General features: G+C 43.6%; 1 protein-coding gene across 3 annotated transcripts in view; it reads left to right on the plus strand.

Moving 5' to 3' along the window:
* Positions 1-19,051, plus strand: part of ADAMTS9 (ADAM metallopeptidase with thrombospondin type 1 motif 9) — an 80,095-nt gene that overhangs the window by 1,920 nt on the left and 59,124 nt on the right. For 2 of the 3 annotated variants that reach the window (XM_053989173.1, XM_053989175.1), the window contains exons 3-11: positions 228-390; positions 12,650-12,936; positions 13,908-13,991; positions 14,091-14,212; positions 14,575-14,615; positions 14,737-14,842; positions 16,685-16,834; positions 17,697-17,838; positions 18,049-18,156. In XM_053989173.1, the coding sequence (XP_053845148.1) occupies positions 228-390; positions 12,650-12,936; positions 13,908-13,991; positions 14,091-14,212; positions 14,575-14,615; positions 14,737-14,842; positions 16,685-16,834; positions 17,697-17,838; positions 18,049-18,156 (1,203 nt within the window). The remainder of the gene's footprint in view (positions 1-227; positions 391-12,649; positions 12,937-13,907; positions 13,992-14,090; positions 14,213-14,574; positions 14,616-14,736; positions 14,843-16,684; positions 16,835-17,696; positions 17,839-18,048; positions 18,157-19,051) is intronic. The other variant, XM_053989174.1, reaches the window with a different exon arrangement.

Raw genomic sequence — 19,051 nt, forward strand, 5'->3', positions numbered from 1 at the left:
GTGGGTTAGTAATTAGCCCTCTGTAAGCACCAGTGGGATGGCTGTGCAGCCCAGGGTGGGTGCAAGCAGTGTGACGGAAGCTGGAGCTCCAGCCACTGCCTTCACAGGGGTTACCACAGAACTAGGCACACCTCCCTCATTAACTGCTTGCTTTGTGGGGTAGTGCTGCTAGGTGGTTTGTCATTGTGCAAAGCTGACCTCCTGTTCCTCTCTCTGGTCCCTCTCAGCTAGGCACATTCAAGTCTGATGATGGGGACTATTTTGTAGAGCCACTCCTATCGCTTGAGGAACAGGAGTATGAAGAAGAGCACAATAAACCACATCTTGTCTACCGACACCGGACATCTCCAACCAACTCTTCAGGGGACTGGCAGACTTGCAATACTCCAGGTACTCATTTTCTTACTGCCTTGGATGACTTGGAAGTGCTATTTGCAGTTAAAAGGTAGTAGATTTATGTGGGAAAAAAGGGATGTGGAGTTGAGAGACCCCTCTAGAAATGGTGCTGTGACTGCTAGGACTGGGCTCGTGGTGGTAATGTTGTCCTGGAGAGATGTGGTGCACTTGTGCTTTCTAGGAATTGGTTATAAGGAAGTTGCGGTCAGAAAAAAGTTTCCTTTTGATTCCTGATGTAAAGCTGGCAAGAGAGCTTTTGATCTGTCTTGCCTTAAGTATCCTGTGAGCCCTTAAACTTGTTTTCTGTTCTATGCTACATGTAATTCCCAACCATCCTAATCTGATACACTCTCTGTCTGATACTCTGTCCTTTAAATGACATCTATCTTAGTCTTACTGTGCTCCTGGTCTTCTTTCCCCAAATCTGGCTGTGAGTTGCCACGTCTTACTTCTTTATAGTGGAAATGAGGAGGTCCTAACACCAACCCTGACAGTTCTTCCCTTAATAATCACTTTTCCACGGTTCATTTTCATTGCTTCTTTTTTTTACCTCTTGGCCCTTCCTCCACCAGCACCATCTCCCTGACCTCCTCACTCCCTTTTTCTAGGCCTTGCACATATGAAAGAGCACAGGCCTTTTTCTCTCCCCCTTCATGTGCCTTGATGAGCAATAGCCTTGCTCCTACTGTCCCTATTATCTGCAGTGGCCTCCTGCTGCTCTCTGCTTCCTTGACTTCCTAATGTTCACAACTAATCCTCCCCTTTGGCAGCAAATACCTAAATTTTCTCTGAAGAAGCTTATTCCTTCGGTCTCCTGTTTCACCTGCTGTTTTACCTTCCTCCTTTGTCCTGCAGCTAGATCTACAGGAACTTTAAAGCAGAATAGACAGAATAGACCTTGACTGAGTTCCCTTGTAGGCTGCAAGCTGCTCATATGTTGCAAAGTAGGTGGAGTTGCTCAGGAAGTAAAGATACCACTGGAGGAGAAGTATGGTGCCCAAATTAGGCTGCAATTAGCACACGTTACTCGTTTGGCACCCATGACTGTGCATTGTGGCTGTGCTGTTGAGCTGTCAGTCTGTTCAGCTTGCACTGATCATTCTGAGTGCAAAGGTGCTCTGATACTCTGTGACCAGCCAGAGCAGCATGTGTTTCTTCTAGAAGACATGTGAATCCATGTCCACATGCGAACGTATGTGCCAGGGGTACAGTGGCACCTCTCACAAGGCTGTCATTGTTTGTTCTTCCAAGGGTTGCTGCTGGAATATGCCATTCTGGTTTCTCTCTTCCAGCTGTTTCTGCTCCCTTCTTTGAGATCAGATGCAGGAGACTCAGAACAGTTGGAAAGAAACATGGAATCTGGCACATTGCATCAGTAACCCTTGGAGGAACGGAGCAGCAGATCACAAGACTCATTGAATCAAAGGTAGCTGGGAGGGCTCTCAATTTTGCTTGTGTACTTGACTCTGTGCTGCTGTAACAGACTGCTGTATTTCACCCCACTGTATCGTAGTTCCCATTTAGAATATTATTCTTCTGTATTGTAATTCACAAGAATAATACTCCATCTGTGGTTTTACCAATGTGCTGCATATCTCTTCCTCCTTTGTTCCAGTATGCTTTGCTTCTTGCTTGTCTTTTTCTTGCTCTTCCCAGTTGCTTCATGTAGTGGAGGGAGGAGTTCTCACCTCTCAAACACAAGCTTAAGTGTTCCAGATAGGCATGAGAGTCTTGTCTTCCTGTCCTCTTTCCCTCCATCTCTCCCTCTTTACTGGCTCTTCTTTTTGTCATCGTCCAAGCTTTTGAAAGGGAATGATGCTATGGCCGTACGTGTATGGTGAACAAGTCTTGGTTATTTCATTTAAGGAGCACGTTCAGAGCAGCTTGGGCAATGCTGAACCTTGGCATCCTACCTGAGCTTACATCTGGTGACAGAAGGTGTCTCACATGTCTTTGCAGCAGAGGTGAATGTGCAAAATCTAGCAGCACTCACTGTTTTAGACAGGGTGTATTTCTCACTCCTGCCAGAGAAGAATGGTTTTGTGAGAGTTTGGGAGTTAGTCATAGTTGTAGGGTGTTGTGTGAATCCAGTCTTTTGTCAGAAGAACATGTGAAATGGTGCATTTGCTTTGCAGGCTTCTGGCAGGGGTGGAAATTTGCTTAAAGAGGAAATTCATGGGAGGGAAATCTAAGGTACCCCCACTGAGGTGAGCAAGGGACCCTATGTTGCCAGGCAGTGGTGCTATTAAAAATGACTTTCTGATAGTTGTCTTCCTGGAAATGATTAATAGTCAACATACTGGTGTGCCCTTGCCATAATGATGTAATTTTAGACTTCTTGAGGTATTCAGGAAAGTTTCCCTTGTGAATTGACTAATAGATTGAGTAAAAGCTTTCATTTGCAGCAGTCTCCCTGGTCTTACTTTTAGTTTTCAGCGTCCTAAGGTCAGCTTAGAAAACCAGGTATTTGCTTTTGTTAAGTTTTAATTAGCAGTTTCTGATAACAGTTTTAGGTCCTCTGACATAAAAGATACTCTGCAGGTGTTCTGGGAAAAGATCTTTTTCCTCTGAATGCTGATGGATATCAAATGGAAGCTGTGCTCTGCAGATGAACTTTCGTTGCACAGCACTGGGGTCTCTGGCAATGCATTTCAGCTGTCTGGCATACAGCTCAGCTGCTGCGAGAAAAACTTTGGACAGAGTTTTCCTTGGGGTAACAGGTTAATGTAGTTTCAGTCATAGGAAATGGTGCATTTTCCTCTCCTCCTTTTCTTTTTGTTAGTGCCGTGAATCAGTTTGTCATCTGGCCGGGGATCTGGCAGAATAATTAGTTGTGTTTTACTGAATAGCCCTGAATGGGATGAGGACTCGGCCAGGCGGACAGCATGATGTCACTATAGGTGCAGCACCACTACCACCCATCGCTTCAGGATAGCAAGCTCTTCCGACCCAATTATTAAATATCCGCTTTTTTGAGGTGGAGGAGGAAGAGAAAAGAAATTGCAATCCTAAAAAAAGAAAAAAGGAAGTGGCTCGTTGCAAGGCTGGAGAGCACTGCTTTCCTGCGCCCCACGGAGGAACAATCTGACTCCAGTGATAAAGGCGTGGAGCTGCATCCTGCATCCGTGTGCTAGCTGCCTTCGTGAGGCAGGCAGCACCTCCCAAGCCCCCATCCGGTGACACCTTCTGCCAGGAGCAGACCCGCGAGCCCTTTCCATCTGAAACTGTCAGTGTTTGGTTTTGCAGAGAGACGTCCAGCTCCAGATGCCAATAGGATGCTGCCTTTGGTCATCACTTAAGTAAAACACTTCAGGCCACCTCTTGCTCTGGGTCTTGCGTCCATTTCTGCTGCTTCTCCTTTCTGTCATATTTCCCATGGGTTTTGTCACTGATATATGTATATGTGTATTTCTATGTATATTTCGGTTGCTGAGTTCTCTGGAGCTCTTCTCTTCCAGTTTTGTTGGAGTCTGTGATAGCTTTAGCCTTCTACTGAACCTTAGCAATCATTCTGCCTGTTGGCCACCCCTTGTTCTGAGACAGATGTGGCCTCCACCTGCCTGGTTGCACTGAGCCACAATTCCTCTGTGTCCATGAGCATGATTGCAAGTATTGTGCCCTTTTGTCACCCCACTTCTGTTGCCTGCCTAGCTCTTGCTCCAAACTTAGCAAATTCTGTGCAGCTTTTACTGTGACCCTGATGCAGAACTCCTGACTAAACTTTTTGGGGCAGCTCCTTCTTTGTACCCGTGATGTCTTAAGTTTTAGCTTTCATAATTTTTAGATTACGTACTGCCTTAGTGTGTGATTCTGAACTTCATATAAAATGTAAGTAAGTTCTCTTCACAGGGTAGTTAGATAAAACAATCCTTTTCCAGCTTGAGAACCAAGGACAGCCTCAGACCCAAAAAACATAATCAGCAAATTGAAGAGAGCAAACTGAGAGGATGGGACTTCATAACCTGAGGCTATAATTGGATAATTAACCCCAATATGTAAATGGACCAAAACTTATAAAAGTGTGAAGACTCATGACTGGTCATCCATCTTGGGTGTAGCCATGGGCTGGCTCTTATACTGCCCAAGGTGTATCCTTTAAAGGCCTTTTAATAAATACCTACTTTATTCCTTTAACATTGTCTAGTCTATGTTCCAGGTCAACCTCTTTAGGCATTACCCACTGCCTTCATTTGGCTGATCTGCACTTCCAATTTCCATCCCAGCTTCATTAGTTAAATACCTCTCTGTTCTTGCCTCATTTCTCATAATTTTTTTATATTCAAGACCTGTCTGGGGCTGAGATGAATAAACCAATGACTGAATATATAGTGAATGTGAGCTGCTCCCTGCTTGCTGCTGGTCAGCTGTGCCCATCCTGAGGCTGGCGTGGGGCCTGGGCTCTGGGGCTGCATGTGAGGATCTTGCACAAAGTCCTCACTCCTTAATGAGAGCATTTAAAGCAGGAATATCCACCACGGGCAAAACTCATCATGCAGAAGCAGCAATAACACTCTGCTGGTGCCAAACTAGTAGGAAGATGATTAGAGCTGTTCCTGTCCCCTTGGAGGGGAGCCAAGGGGCTGTAGCCAGCAACGAGGCCTTCCAGCAGTTGTGCTGAGGTGTTGAGGTTTTGGAAACAGCCTCAGATAAATGCAGGACAGAGCAGGTTTTACCTGCACTGTGCTGACTGTGCCCCCACCCACTGCTGGCAGAGGTGGGAAAGCCCAGTGACTCACCTGCTGAGGCTGCTTTCCAAAATCCACCAAGTATTATCAGCACAGATGGCTGTGGGACACAACCTGCAGGCTTAGCATATCCCAGTACCTGCCAGAAATGGATGCAAAAGGGTCTCAAATTTGCTGGTATTTTGTTGGGTGTTACAGCAGTTTGACTACTGGAGAGTGCATGTGTGGCCAGGTACAGCAGCTCCACAAAGGGAAGCCCCATGTGGTCCAGGTGAGGAGGACAGAAGCTCTCTACGTGTAAGTTGTGCTATGAAGGGTTCTATAAAAAGCAGAGGAGAAACCAGCAGCATGAACCAAGTTTTGCCCCTGAGCTAGCATGACACAGGCATACTCAGTAATATGTCACTGATTTTTCAGTTGCATTAACAAGTAATTTGTAATAGATTACCCTTTCATAGTAACTGTAGCAACCTTTCCCACGGAACGTGACACTGGGGAACCACCAGAGCAGAGGAGTGCTGCCCTGTGTCTTGAGCAAGCAGATGCCTGTTGCTGCCAGCTTGATGATTGTGATCGTGTTTCTGCATGATAATTAACACCAGCTTGCTCTCCTAATGCCAGCCAGCTGCATGGGAAGTCACTGGTGAACCAATGGCACAAGCAGGAGATGGTCCTGTCACCATGTTCCCATGTGCTTGGAAGGGGTGGTCAGGTTGAGGTTGCCAGAATGGGGGTTTGTTAGTGTGTTATCAGTGCCATGACCAGGGAGAAGACTTGGGGAAGGATGTATTAGGTATCTGGTACTGTGGCTAAAGCCTGACTTTGTAGTGTGGTCTTTCATTGGTGTAGGAAGGGGACGAGTTTTTGTTCCTGCTCCAGTTGTGGTTCAAGGTGTGTCTGCAGTGTTACAATTGGCAGTGGAGTGGAATGGGGCCAGTGATGGAAAATTTCCTGCTCCTTCTACAGACTCTTTGTATGTTTTATGTTGTTACTTTATAGCAGTTCCGAGGCAGAAACTTTGAATTCCTTTTCCACAGGACTCAATGTTTGTACTCTTCTGAGTAGTCTGTGGTGAAATCCCAGATCCTTTGCACTTGGTTTGTTGGTCTAGAGCCCTTTAGTATTTTTGCTGTTTCTTTTGGACTCTGTCTTGCTTCCAACTGTGTCCCTTTTTTTTTTTTTTTTTTTTTTTTCATCTCATTAATCCAGCAGAATTTTGCATTCTAGGTGTCTGGTTTCCAGGCAGGTCTTCAGGCAAATTCTGTACTGCCGAGTGTCACGTAAACTCGGGCTTGCAGGAGATCTGCAGGGAGGTTTTCTTAAGCCTTTACTTCCAGGTTGAGCAATCCTTGAGCTCCTTCTGTTTAAGCTGTCAGCTTTGCTTTTGGCCTTAGGGTAAAAAACTGACTGTGTTCTTTTCCTCAGAAAAGTTTCTTATCTTAAAGAAGTGGATTGTAATTTTTAGTCAGACAGTAATTAATTCAGGTTTCCTTCCCTCCCAGAGTAAAGAAGATAATGACATCACAACTCCCATATGCTAATGTAATTAATTCTATTTCTGCTTCCCTGTTGAGGTAACAGCACAATAAGAGCCAGCTGGTATTTGGTCAGATGGGCCTGAGAGGTCAAGCACAAGTTTTTGCCATTCTGAGCTGGAGAAGGGATCAGTCTGTAATGTTTGAGGTATCTTGTGATGTTGGCAAGTGGAATAAGGTAATAGACTGACTTCAGTCAATATTAAAAAATTCAATATTAAAAAATATTGCTCACAGTCAATGATACAGACCCCATAATTAGTTTTGGCTTAAGATTCCTCAGTGTGAGCTATAAGTAAAGTACTTGCATTTTGTTGTTACTCTTAGTATTGAAAATGTATCAAGCATCCATCGGGTGCCCTAAAGGTGTAAGACTTAAGATTGTGACTACACAAATTGTTGTTGATTGGTTATTGTTCTGCAATTTAAACATGGTAAGTGGACAGAGTTAAATTATTCTCCTGGAATCAAAATGAACATACTTTTACCTCATCTGTGTGGACATCTACTGAAGGAGGACAGGTAGGAGCAGCAGGGGGAATCACTTGGGTGCTTTCTGTCTGTTTCCTATGGCATATATTACTGAAAATAAACAGGCTGACTATTCTATGACTGCTTTCCCATATGCCTGTAATGTCATTGTCAACATCCCTGTGGCCAATTGCTGGACAATTTTGTTTTTCTAATGGGATATTTTGTTTTATCTTATACTGACTGTCAGTACAAAGCTGTGATGGCCTCAAAGTTGTGTTGTTCTTTTTGACATGGTACCTCATAGGTGTCACTAGACAATAGTGTGGGACACAGGTTGGTGTACTTGTGACTGTTGTGCATTGGAAGTTGCCTGAAGAGCATGTGTGGGAGCTCTGTAAGATGATCTTGAATCATGTTCTGCCACATGTTCAGCTCATGTGTTAGCATCTCCTTTCTTAAAGAGGTAATTTATTATTTTGTTCATTAATCTGCTTTCTGTCTATTGTGCAAACTTGATGGTTTTCACTTACAACTTCTTACCTTAGGCAGAAAAATAATCTTTTAGGCTGGAATGCATTCTGATATTCATCACCTCGAAAGAAAACATCTAGAGTATGTGTGGTCTTTAGTGTTAGCATGGTATAAACCAGAGAATGTTTTATTACTAAGGGAAGCTAATTGCTGCTCACTTCAAGTCCATGGTTCTCAGCATTCTGGTTCAAGCAGTGAGAAGAAAGGCAGAATCACCCTGACAGACATCAGGGTTCAGCATCACCTTGAGCTTTGGCACCTCCAAGTCTCTATAGTCACAGACACAGGATACAGTGAGAGAATTGGGGTGAAACTGTTGGGTTTTGCATCAGTGATGCTTCATGCCGGTCTGAACTGCTCATGGCTTTATAGCTTTGCTTTCTGGTGTTAATACTTTCACATACTGCAAACACAAATTCCAGGCTCTGGGGTGGACACATGGGACTGACTTCAGCAGGAGGAGCTGCTGGACATGGACCTGGCAATAGCAGCAGCTCTGGTTCAGTCAAGGAGCTATCCAGAGGGAAGGCAGGATTAATCCTGCTCATAGGACTGATCATCTCAGTTTGGCACAGCAAGGCGGTGGCTGGTCCCCCATTATGTTTCAATCCCTGGCTATTGTCCAAGCAGGGTGTGAAGCTGCTGGCAGAGAAGGTGTGTTCAGCTCTGGGTTATGCTGACCACAACAGCACCCCACAGTAAGAGAGGTGATAATTCGGTCTCATGCAAATCCATCTGAGATACATTTGTAGATGTATAGAAAGACAGAGATACAAAACGTCTTGATATAGAATTAGGACAGACCCAGGGCTAGAAAAATTCTTTGATCTGGCTTCATACCTGTTTGTGTCCTAAAGAGGAGCCCGTTTCCATTCCATTTCTTGACAAGAAGAGCCTAAAAATGTGATTCAGTTTCAGCCAGTCTGATCTCTGCATGAAGGCAAATCCATTTTGCCTCTCTCCTCTGTTTCCCAGGTAATGGCAGTCCCTGGGGCGGCTGCTGTTGAACCAGCTACAGGCAGCAAATCCAGCCAGGCAGCTGGAGCTGGGGCTTGTACTGAAGCTTTTGGCCAGGGTTGCTCCTGTGGAGTTGAGGGATACTGGTCACACACTGACTCACTGCATGAGGGGAGCTCAGCTGAATTTTGGTCTGTTTTATGGAGGTGTGCAATAATTTATTATCTGTGTAACTGGATCAGAGCAGGGGTAGAAGTGATGCGGGCCAACCGTTGAGTGGCAAATTTTGTTAAAAATCCTATGTTACACATTCAGAAAACTTGTGATAATTAGTCAGTTTGGGATCATACTTTTTTTCTAGCAGGGAGATGTTGTGAGCTCAAGAAAGAGATTTTTCTTCCCCCCTTCTCTTGCTCTCTCTCTGTGTTTTACTTTTTTTTTTTTTGCTGCTATGTGCAGCTCTTATGAACTTGGAGCTGAACTGGAATTGCTTGAATTGTTACATGTCTTACTTAATTGTGCAAATTGCTTTCTATTCCAAGGACTAGTTAATGTAGAAATGGAAAGGATTAGGACTGTTGGGATAAGTGAGCATTCCATCTTTTAATATTTGGTTTAGTATAACAATAGTTACTATGTCAAAAGCAGATCCTGACTCTGCCCTGTCACCCTTTCATGCAGGCAAAGTACTCGCACAGGGCCTGAGTCTTCCCTGCTGTCTTTCTTGAGATAGATCCAAAGTACATTAACCAGCAGGAAACACCCATAAATCAGCTGAATGGGTTCTGGGCTGAGGCTTCTTGCCCAAGCAAAAATAAATGGCATTAGTGAGAAGATGCCATCAGGAAGCGATATCCTTTCACAGGATTGGGTCTCCTTTTAAGTCCCACATTACAAAGAAGAAACCAAACAGAAAAAAAATTAAGATAAACCACCAGGTCTGTAAAAAGACAATGAAAACAGCATAGATTGTCTTAGTAAAGTATGCAGTAAAATGGACATTATTCTAGCTTTTACCTGCCTCTCCAATGATTGTGAACTGTTAAGTCAGTGCATGGGCTCACTTGATACTTGCATTATTGAACTGTAGTTTGCATGGTTTTATAGGATTTTTCTACTCAGTGGAGTTTGGTTTTTCTACAAAGTAAAAGAGAAATGTTTTGTTTCTTGAACCCATCCAGTTACTACCATGTGTAAGTAGATGTGTTTCAGGTCATTGCGAAGATTGAGGGCTTGCCAAGAAAATAATTTTTCTTCCTGATTTCTGTTACTATGTTAACACAATAGAAAAAAAAAGGGAAAATAAGGTGGGGAAATATCACACCCTTTTCTGATGTTATGTGTGGCAGTAGGAAGCTGGTGCTGCAAAATCACAGTTTTGTGTAATGTGAGAGATTTTCCCTTCTGCCTGATGGAGCAGGGCAGCATATTGCGCCATTCAGTGAGAGCAATGCTGTTGTGGCCATTGTAATGGAGCAGGATATCAACAGAATCAGGCACACAGAGTTCCTGGCAGTGCCTGTGTGCAGCTCCCATTAACATGGCCAGGATTTTACAGATGGATTGAGAGCAGTGCACAGCCATTAGCATTTAATTTTTTACAGGTGAGTGCACACTACCGACATGCGAGAAAGATGCATGAAGATAACAGTTCACTACTACCAAAGTCCAGGAGTGGCTTTCCATTGAGTGCATCCCCATCACTGGTGCCTGGTTTTCCAGTAACCAGGCTGACAAACACCCAGTATGTGACCTGTCCAAATAGCACACTGCAAGTGTTAGAGTGACTTTGTGAGTCACAATAATTCAGTTGTTTTGGAAGTGATAATGTGTCTGACTTCATTTGTGTGCTGAATGGGGAAAGAGCACTGATACTGTACCAACACTCGGCAGCATTGGGTTAATGATTGGACTTGATGATCTTAAGTATTTTTAAAAACCTAAATGATTCTGTGACTCTGTGCCAGATCTCTGTGCAAAAAGGAAATTTATTTTTCCTCTGTGCTGGGCATACCTGGCTTTGTTGGGCTCTGATTCCCTTGCATGATCAGGGCCAGGTCAGGGCTCTCAGAACAAGATGTGGAATTTCATGTGGTACTTCTCTGGGTTTTGGGTGGGTTTGTGGGGTTTTTTTAAGCATGTAACACCAGCTGCAAGATTTCAGTGCAAGCCCAGTGAATATCAATTTCTTTTATACACCTGTGTGTTAGGTGTCTTCAAAGATAGATGTCTTTGCATTTCCCTCTTTTTTGCCATCTAACTTCCCTCTGACTGGATGGTTGGAGGTGACGGCACCTGAGCCTCATGGTCCCACCTGGGGCCCTGCAGAGCTCTGCCTTCACTCTGCAGCCTTGTCTTCAGCCTCGCTCGAGCCCTGTTGAGCATCTCCCCATCCTTAACACACTTTTTCCTTTGGCACCTGCTCCTTTTGGAAGTTAGTTATTTAAAAGAGAAATTTGAGTGGCAGTCTGAGGGTGTAGAGAGGAGCTGGCTGAAGGGCTGGGGTTAGCACTTTCTCCTCAGTCTGGTCCTCTCCTCACTTTTAAGTTATTTGTATGCATAGTTGGCTCCCCAAGCTGATTGGCACTGAATGAGTCGGGATAATGTCATGGTTGCCCACGAAGCAGTGCCAGCATGAGAGCATAACCTTGCCAACACAAGGGCATTGATTAGAGCAGAGGAACTAGGGCAATCCAATTATAACCACAAATGCCATTGGCTTTCTCGAATTCTTACTCAAATAACTGCAGAATCTCTGCTGTATTAAGGTGGTCTGGACTATATCAAGAAAGGGGAATTTAAAGGACTTAGGTAGTACAGAGTAGGCAAGATTTAATTCTTAACTACTCTATTGCCTATTTGCACATAGGGTAAAAGGATAGTATTTTTCAGATAGGTAGAAGCTGGCTGATCCCCTTTGCTTGCTGTGATACTGCAGAACATATTTCTTTTTTTGGAAATAATTACAAATATTCCTAAAAGGAAACTATACAGGAAAAATAACTAAGAAGTTTCCTATCATTTCAATCTTGTTTGAGCATTGAATATTCCTTTGTTCTGTAATATTATGCTTCCTCTAACCTACTCAATGGGTCAGATAAGGAAATGTGATCTTTTCCACCAGCATGACGAAATTAAACTAAAGCTACAAAGAGCATGAGGGTTGTAGCCTGGAGTCGTAGATGAGTAGTTCAGATCTGGCTTTATATTAAATGCAGAAGTGAACAATCTTTCTTGGGTGAATCACATTCAATTAGCTACTTCCTATGATGAACTGATTAAAAATTAAGTGGCATCAAATAAGCCTGATTTTGCTCTTACATTTAAATAATGCTATAATTACATACTAATCAGATGGTAAATCTTAATTGTACATGTTCCATATGTTTTATATGCCTGTTCTCCCTCTTCACTTTGTCGTCTTTGTATCAGCATGGAGTATATTTTCAGGCTGCTTTTATGTTTGGCCTAATTGAATATCAAAAGCAGTATATGTGAAACTTCCTGAATTCTATTCTTTGTCCAGTGGCAGCTGTGCTATTAGATGACCTTTACCATTCCCGTAGCACAGAATAATAAAGGGAAGGGGGGAGCTGAAGCCCAGCCGTGTTATTGTTAGAGACAGAAATAAATCATATATAATTACTTTGCTGTGAAGGCCAAATCCTGCCGTCCTTCATGCCTGAGTTAGAAATACAGGATTTGAACCTTTGTTTCCTGTGGTTTCCTGGCCACCTTGGACGTGCCCAGAATCCTCACGCTGCTGCTGCAGTGGCTAATTACCATTGCAGGGCTCCATCCCTCCTGCACGGACCAGGAGCTGGCTCTGCTGCAGGGAATGTCCACCTCTAAGTGCTACTGGCTTCCCCAAAATGGCTTTAAAAATGAAGCCTTAGATGTTGAATTACATGGTGGGCTTCCACAGAGTGCTTCTGTTTCAGCTCCCTGTTTGTTTGGAGCAAGCCCACACAACATTGTTGAGGTAATAGGTATTTTGACTTGGCATACACGTGGTATTAATTTTATTCACTCCAGAATGTACTGTATGTTTTTTCTGCCTTTTAACCGTAGATCATGACCACAGTCACAAAAAGAACAAGCGAAAACATTGGAGAAGGCAGTGGGCAGAGAGCAGCATATTATCTGACGTGGAGATGTTGAAACACAGCCTGGAAGTGAATTCTTTTTCTGGGGACAGCAACAAGACGGGGACCATTGGTGAAAAGAAGAGCCACAAGCGAACGAAGCGGTTCTTGTCCTACCCACGTTTTGTGGAGGTGATGGTGGTGGCTGACAGCAGGATGGTCGCCTACCATGGAGCCAACCTACAGCACTATGTCTTAACCCTGATGTCAATAGTGAGTGTTCAACCAGGGCAAGTAGATTCACCCACAAATCATTTTCTAGAGCCCTTCTCTGCTGCGTTCATATGCAACGCCATCAGTTTGCCTTCCCTAGGCGTGGAGATAATGCTGGGGTTACATCAAAAATGGTAAAACATGGCTTGAAAATGCTGGTTGGAGTCTTCTTTCCCAGATGCATCACGCTTCCTGATCCTTCTCACACCTCTCTTCCAGCTTTCTGAACATCAGACACCATGAGCAATATCACTGGTTGTTTAGTCCACATGCTGTACTCTTCTTTTTATTTAAGCCCATGTGAAATAACAGCTGAATTTAAAAAAGTACTTTGGGCACTGTGCCTTCCAGAGGACTGATGCTGGTAGGTCATGCAGTTGCCTGACTTCCCTTGCTGTCGCAAGGGGAAGGAGCCTGTTGTCACCTTGATCCTTAGCATAGCTCTCAAGTTGGCTTTCCAGGCTGAGAACAAGCAGCTGAGTAGCTGCAGTTACTAAGATGCAGTAGTGCAGTTTCCAGACAGGCAGTTCTGTAGATGCAGAGTGACTGGCAGGGAGTATCCAACATATTTGTGTCTCTGGAGGGATGTTCATCCTGTTCGACGGTAGAAGTGCACGGAATATGTGATCTGAAACTGCCCATATCAAAATCAGGCAATTGGAAGAATAAGATGCTTTTGACAGTCTTGTTTGGTGGTCTTTGTGTCTCAGAGCAGAATGATCCTTTAATTTGGTGAAATGTGTGCTAAAGCAAAAGGAAATGTTAGGTTTCTGTGATACCAGCAGGTTTTTTTTTTCATTCTAAAATTGTGCTTCTGCCAGAAGGTCTCTCCAAGTAGCATCAAAGCACTGAGTAGGGCAGAAGAGCAGCTCAGGAGAAAAACAGTTGCAACATGAAAAATATATGTGTTGTCTTAATTGTTTATTTCCTTGAATGTTAACAGTAATTCCAAATATTGCTTTTTGAAACAGGTGGCTTCTATCTACAAAGACCCAAGCATTGGAAATTTAATTAATATTGTTATTGTGAAATTGGTCGTGATACATAATGAGCAGGTAATGGAAATTTTCTTCACCTTCTGCTTGACAATGGCATTTTTAGTGAGCATTGTCATGAATAATTAAAATACCTGCTTTCTGTGTGTTGCTTATCAGGATGGCCCTGCAATATCTTACAATGCCCAGACAACATTAAAAAACTTCTGCCAATGGCAGCAGTCCCAAAACCACCCAGAGGGAAGTCACCTTCGGCATGATACAGCCGTGCTTGTTACCAGGTGTGGTGAATATTCTCATGAAAACTGTAGCCAGTTGTGTGTCAGGGGCCATAAGCATGTAATATATGGGAAATGGTCAGATTTTAATGTGGATGTAATGATATTTGCAGTTGTGGGAGCATGTGTCCACCAGAACGAGATGATTTTGAGAGTCTCAAGGCTGTCTAAGGTCTGCCCATGGGTTTAGCACAAGATTAAAAACTCTGACTGTGGTGGGGAGTTAGTTTGGACTCTGATGTGGCAAACCAGCATGAGAAGGTCCGTTGGAGGACCAAGAGTTGTTTCTGCTGTTGTTACTTGTGTTTGTACCTTAACTCACTGCTGCATTGAGAATTAATGTGTCAGGTCTCTTCTGCTTTCAGACAAGATATTTGTAGAGCGCACGACAAATGTGATACTCTGGGTAAGGAAAACCTTTTTTTTTGTCTTTTAATAACTTTTTTTGCAGTGACAATGTTAGTTGTCTGTGCTGAACTGTGAGTGACGTTTCTTTTTCTATCATAAATCTCTCTGTTATCTCCTAGGTCTGGCAGAGCTGGGCACAGTCTGTGACCCATACAGAAGCTGTTCAATTAGTGAAGATAATGGACTGAGCACTGCTTTCACAATAGCACATGAACTTGGCCATGTGTATGTTTTATGTAAATACGTTTACATTTAAATAGCCCAATATTTATGCTAACTAGGGCTTGCCAGCCAGGCTGGGAACTGGTACTGCTGAGCCTAATTATTTGAGGGGAAATCAATATATTTGGCTAGAAGATGCACCACTGAGGTAGATGAAACTGTGGGGTGCTCTGGAGCTTACCTAAGAGCAGCCAAACCAGCAGGGCCATGTTTTGGGGAGGATGAATGACAGAGTAGCACAAGCAGCACCTAAGAAATGAGATCTTGACCAAGCTATTGGAACTAGCCAGGGTTTTGGGCAGAGGTCCTTGGGGAGGACCAGGACAAAGGATGCTGGCACATCTGAACTATCTTTTGGGACTGAAGTCTTCTCTGAGAGCAGGTCCTCAGCCGGCCACAGCTTGTCCCACAGCTCTGTGTGGTGCTGGTGAAGGCAGTGCAGCAGCTGTGTGTGAAGGAGGAACTTACCCAGGGCGCCTGGGAGGTGATGGAGTGTGTAAGTGAGCTTGACTCAGCTCTTGAACTGTTTCATCATGGAAAATCTTGTGCTGCTGGACATCCCCAGAAGAGATGCTGCCATTCACCTCCTCCAGCAGAAATTTCTTTCAAATGATTTTTGCTTTTTCTCACTGCTATGCAGTCATGGGAAAAATCACCTTAGATCACATAGTCCTTTACCCCTGACTACAACCTTCGGCAGCTGATTCAGTCCCAAACCATCACATGCCTGCTTTGCACTGGAGGTCTGTAGGTGTGGGATGGATGAGTACTTGGGAACAAATCTCTCATTGTTCTAAACTCTTGCTTTTCTTCATGGAGAGCTGGCTGAGACAGTCTATTTTTAACCACAGTAGTATTTGTTTAAATAAGACTTCCTGACAGAAAGTTCCCAAAGTTTTGGTGTTCCCCACACCTAACCTATGGCTAATTCCTTTGTTAATGCTGCCTCAGAGCTGCTGGGGGGGTTAGCAGTGCTCCCAAGCAGGAAACGCCTCTGTGCTCTTTTTTTCAGAGAGCAGAGTGAAAAGATGGTTTGTTGGAGGTAATCTTAATGGAATACAAACTCCCCAGCCTTGGAACACAGGATCACACCAGGTCACTTCCCCTTCCCCACTTCAAACAGCCCAGCACTTTAAGCCGCTCTGTCCCCATTAGTGAATTTACCACATTCTTCAAGGTGTCATGTGCTGCAAACTTCATGTTGGTTTCTCTTGATACCAATGCTTGCTGGCATTTTGTAAACCTGCCACATAAAGTATAGGAGCCAAGTCTATCCCTGGTGCAACCCTGCTTAAGCAGCAGTGTGGCCCAGGGTATTCAACTGCAATAGAAAATATTTTGCGTCCAACAGTATTGTGTGCATGAGGGTCTGCAGTCAGTGGGCTCAAGTCAATCATCTCCTTCAGAGTTCCCTGAGATCAACTCTTGGATCTGTGGTCAGATCCAGAGTATTTGCCATTTTTATGAAGGAGGGGCCAGACTTCAGCCTGTCTGCAGGATAGCAACCATCAGCTGAAAAGGAAACTGCAGCTGGATTTGCATCTTACTCTAGGCTCCCTGGAGGACTTCTCTGGCTGAATATATGCAGTCATGGAGTGGGGAGCTTAGCAGGGTGCTGCACAGCTTTTCCCACATAAGTGCTAGAAACCCTGTTCATTAACACTTCTAAATTTATTATGAATATGTGTGTATTAATACTTTTATTCTGTAATATCTGTCAGCAGCATATTTAGGGAAAATTCTTGGGTTTGCTTGCATTTAGTTCGCTCCGTTGCCCTTGCTATGCTAAATACTTGATGTTTGCCTCTTAACTGACTCTCCTTTTTGCTGCTCTTTTCCTCTTAGATTTAACATGCCACATGATGACAATCACAAGTGCAAGGAAGATGGAAGTAAAAACCTCCAACAGCATGTCATGGCACCAACACTGAACTTCTACACCAATCCCTGGATGTGGTCAAAGTGCAGTAGGAAATACATCACTGAATTTCTGGAGTAAGGCCTTGCATATGCATGTGTTGGGCTGTTTTCACATGTCCATGTGTCCCATGGAATTCTTCAGTTAATTTGGAGTCGTAGTGTGCAGCGTTTGGAGGAAATCAGAGGGATTTGTGTGTGCACGCATCCTTTACATAGAGCAGGAATGCACCCCTGGCATCCAGTCCCTGCCAGTTCAGCCTCATGATAAGCTGGCAAGAACCAGCCTCTCAATAGGGAAGAATAAGTCTTCCCCCATGGATATTTCTTTTAAGGAATGTGTGTTCTCCTCAAACCTGAAGAATGACTTTTCCAAGCTTTGTGGCCCAGATACGGAGCTGTGTTTTAGAAGGCAGATTGAATCTGCCTTTCTGCTCCACAGGTCAAGATAAAGCCCTGGCACTAATCCGTGTGGGAACACCGTTCCAGGAGCCCACGGGTCAGTTTGATGCATAGTGATTCGCCCATTTTGCTGTGATGCCTTCCCGTGTGTTGTGGTGTGGAACAGAATGAGAGCCATGATGGTGTTCTGGCAAATCCAGGAGCTCAGTCCCTTGGGCAGTTCTGCTAATCAGTGATTTTTTTTTTCTGAATTCTTTATAAAAATGCGCCAGTGCTTGCTCAGCAACTAAATGCACACTTAGAAATGCTTTTGCCATGGTAGCTGACTGTGGTGTGGTGGATGGTTGCTGTCACAGCACAAGGGTGATGATGTATGGGTAACACACCCTCCTGTGCTTGAGTTTGAAATAGCTCTTGTAGTGCTTGTTAAATATGGCAAACGTGGTGTGCAACTGCCCTAAGGCTAATTCAGGCAAACACAAGTGGGTTCTGATCTCCCACCTCCTGTTTAACACCAGTATTCTGATTTGTTTTGTAGCACTGGTTATGGGGAGTGTTTGCTTGATGAACCTTCATCAAGAACTTACACATTGCCTCAGCAGCTCCCAGGGCTGATTTATGACGTCAACAAACAATGTGAGTTAATTTTTGGACCCGGATCCCAAGTGTGCCCCTATATGGTAAGTGAAATTTCACACCTTATTTTTCCTGGTTTTGCCAGAGCAAAATAAGGTCTCCTGGGGTTGGATGAATGGCAGACTCACAATCCATCAACTTACTGTCAAGCTTGTGAGTTAATGATAAATCTGGGGGATAATTTCATAAAGGATCATCTGTCTGGTAAGGCATATGGTACATATTTAATGTTTCGATCTCTGCAATCACTTAAGCAGATGCAGTGTCGGCGACTGTGGTGTATCAACGTCGATGGTCCCCACAAGGGATGTCGAACCCAGCACACACCTTGGGCAGATGGGACAGAATGTGAGCCTGGAAAGGTCTGTAATACCTGGTGGTTTGTGCCTCGTGGCTCTATTTCCTTGGGCTGAGGCTGAGCATATCAGTCAGAATCATCCTACCCTAAGGCCAGTTGTGTGGGGCAGGGACGGCTCTGACTGCTGTGCTGGAAGCCCAAAGCAGCTCAATGTGTTTTAAGCCTGATGGTGCCTGGGACATCTCCAGCCCAGATAACGTGATTAAAGTCAACTGCTTGGCATAGCATTGTTTAAAGCAGGTATTCCTGGAGTGCTTTTCTTTTTGAATTAATGCCCTTGAGTGAACTTTTGAGCAAAACTTTTGCAAAGCTTCCCTAAGCTTTTGTTAGAAATTGCCTATGTGATGTGAGCAATTAGTAATTCTGTGTAACATAAACTTGTCAACTGGCTTTTCATCTTGACAGCTTCAGAGTAAAATATAGAATTGGTTGACATTTTATGTATGGAACATTTTTGGCAGTAATTCACAGAAACTTCCCATTTCCATGTGCAATTTTAATTTCCAGCTAACATTGTGGTTTCTAGGGTAAGTGTTTAATTTTTAGTTATTCGTATCTGTAGAAAAATAGTTGAGAGTATTTTTCTTTTATTGAGATACTAAAGCTTTTGAATAAAAATGCTAACTGGTTCTTACTATTTGTGTCTGAATAAAAGTATTCTCCATCTGTGTCTAGTAAAAATAGTGTGATGTTATTCCACACAGTATAGCTTAAAATTTTGCTTTCCTGGCTCTTAAGATCAACACTAATAATAATAATGTTTTCTTTAGAAAGAGTCAAAGTTTTAGATCACAGTCTCTCAAAGGAACTTTAATAAGAATTCTGGATGCTATTTTAAATATAGTTTTCCATACAGGCTGTGGAACTCTTTGGAAATTTATCTGTTGATGTATGTGTCT

This window comes from Vidua macroura, chromosome 13, assembly GCF_024509145.1.
Source record: "Vidua macroura isolate BioBank_ID:100142 chromosome 13, ASM2450914v1, whole genome shotgun sequence".
Lineage (NCBI taxonomy): Eukaryota > Metazoa > Chordata > Aves > Passeriformes > Viduidae > Vidua > Vidua macroura.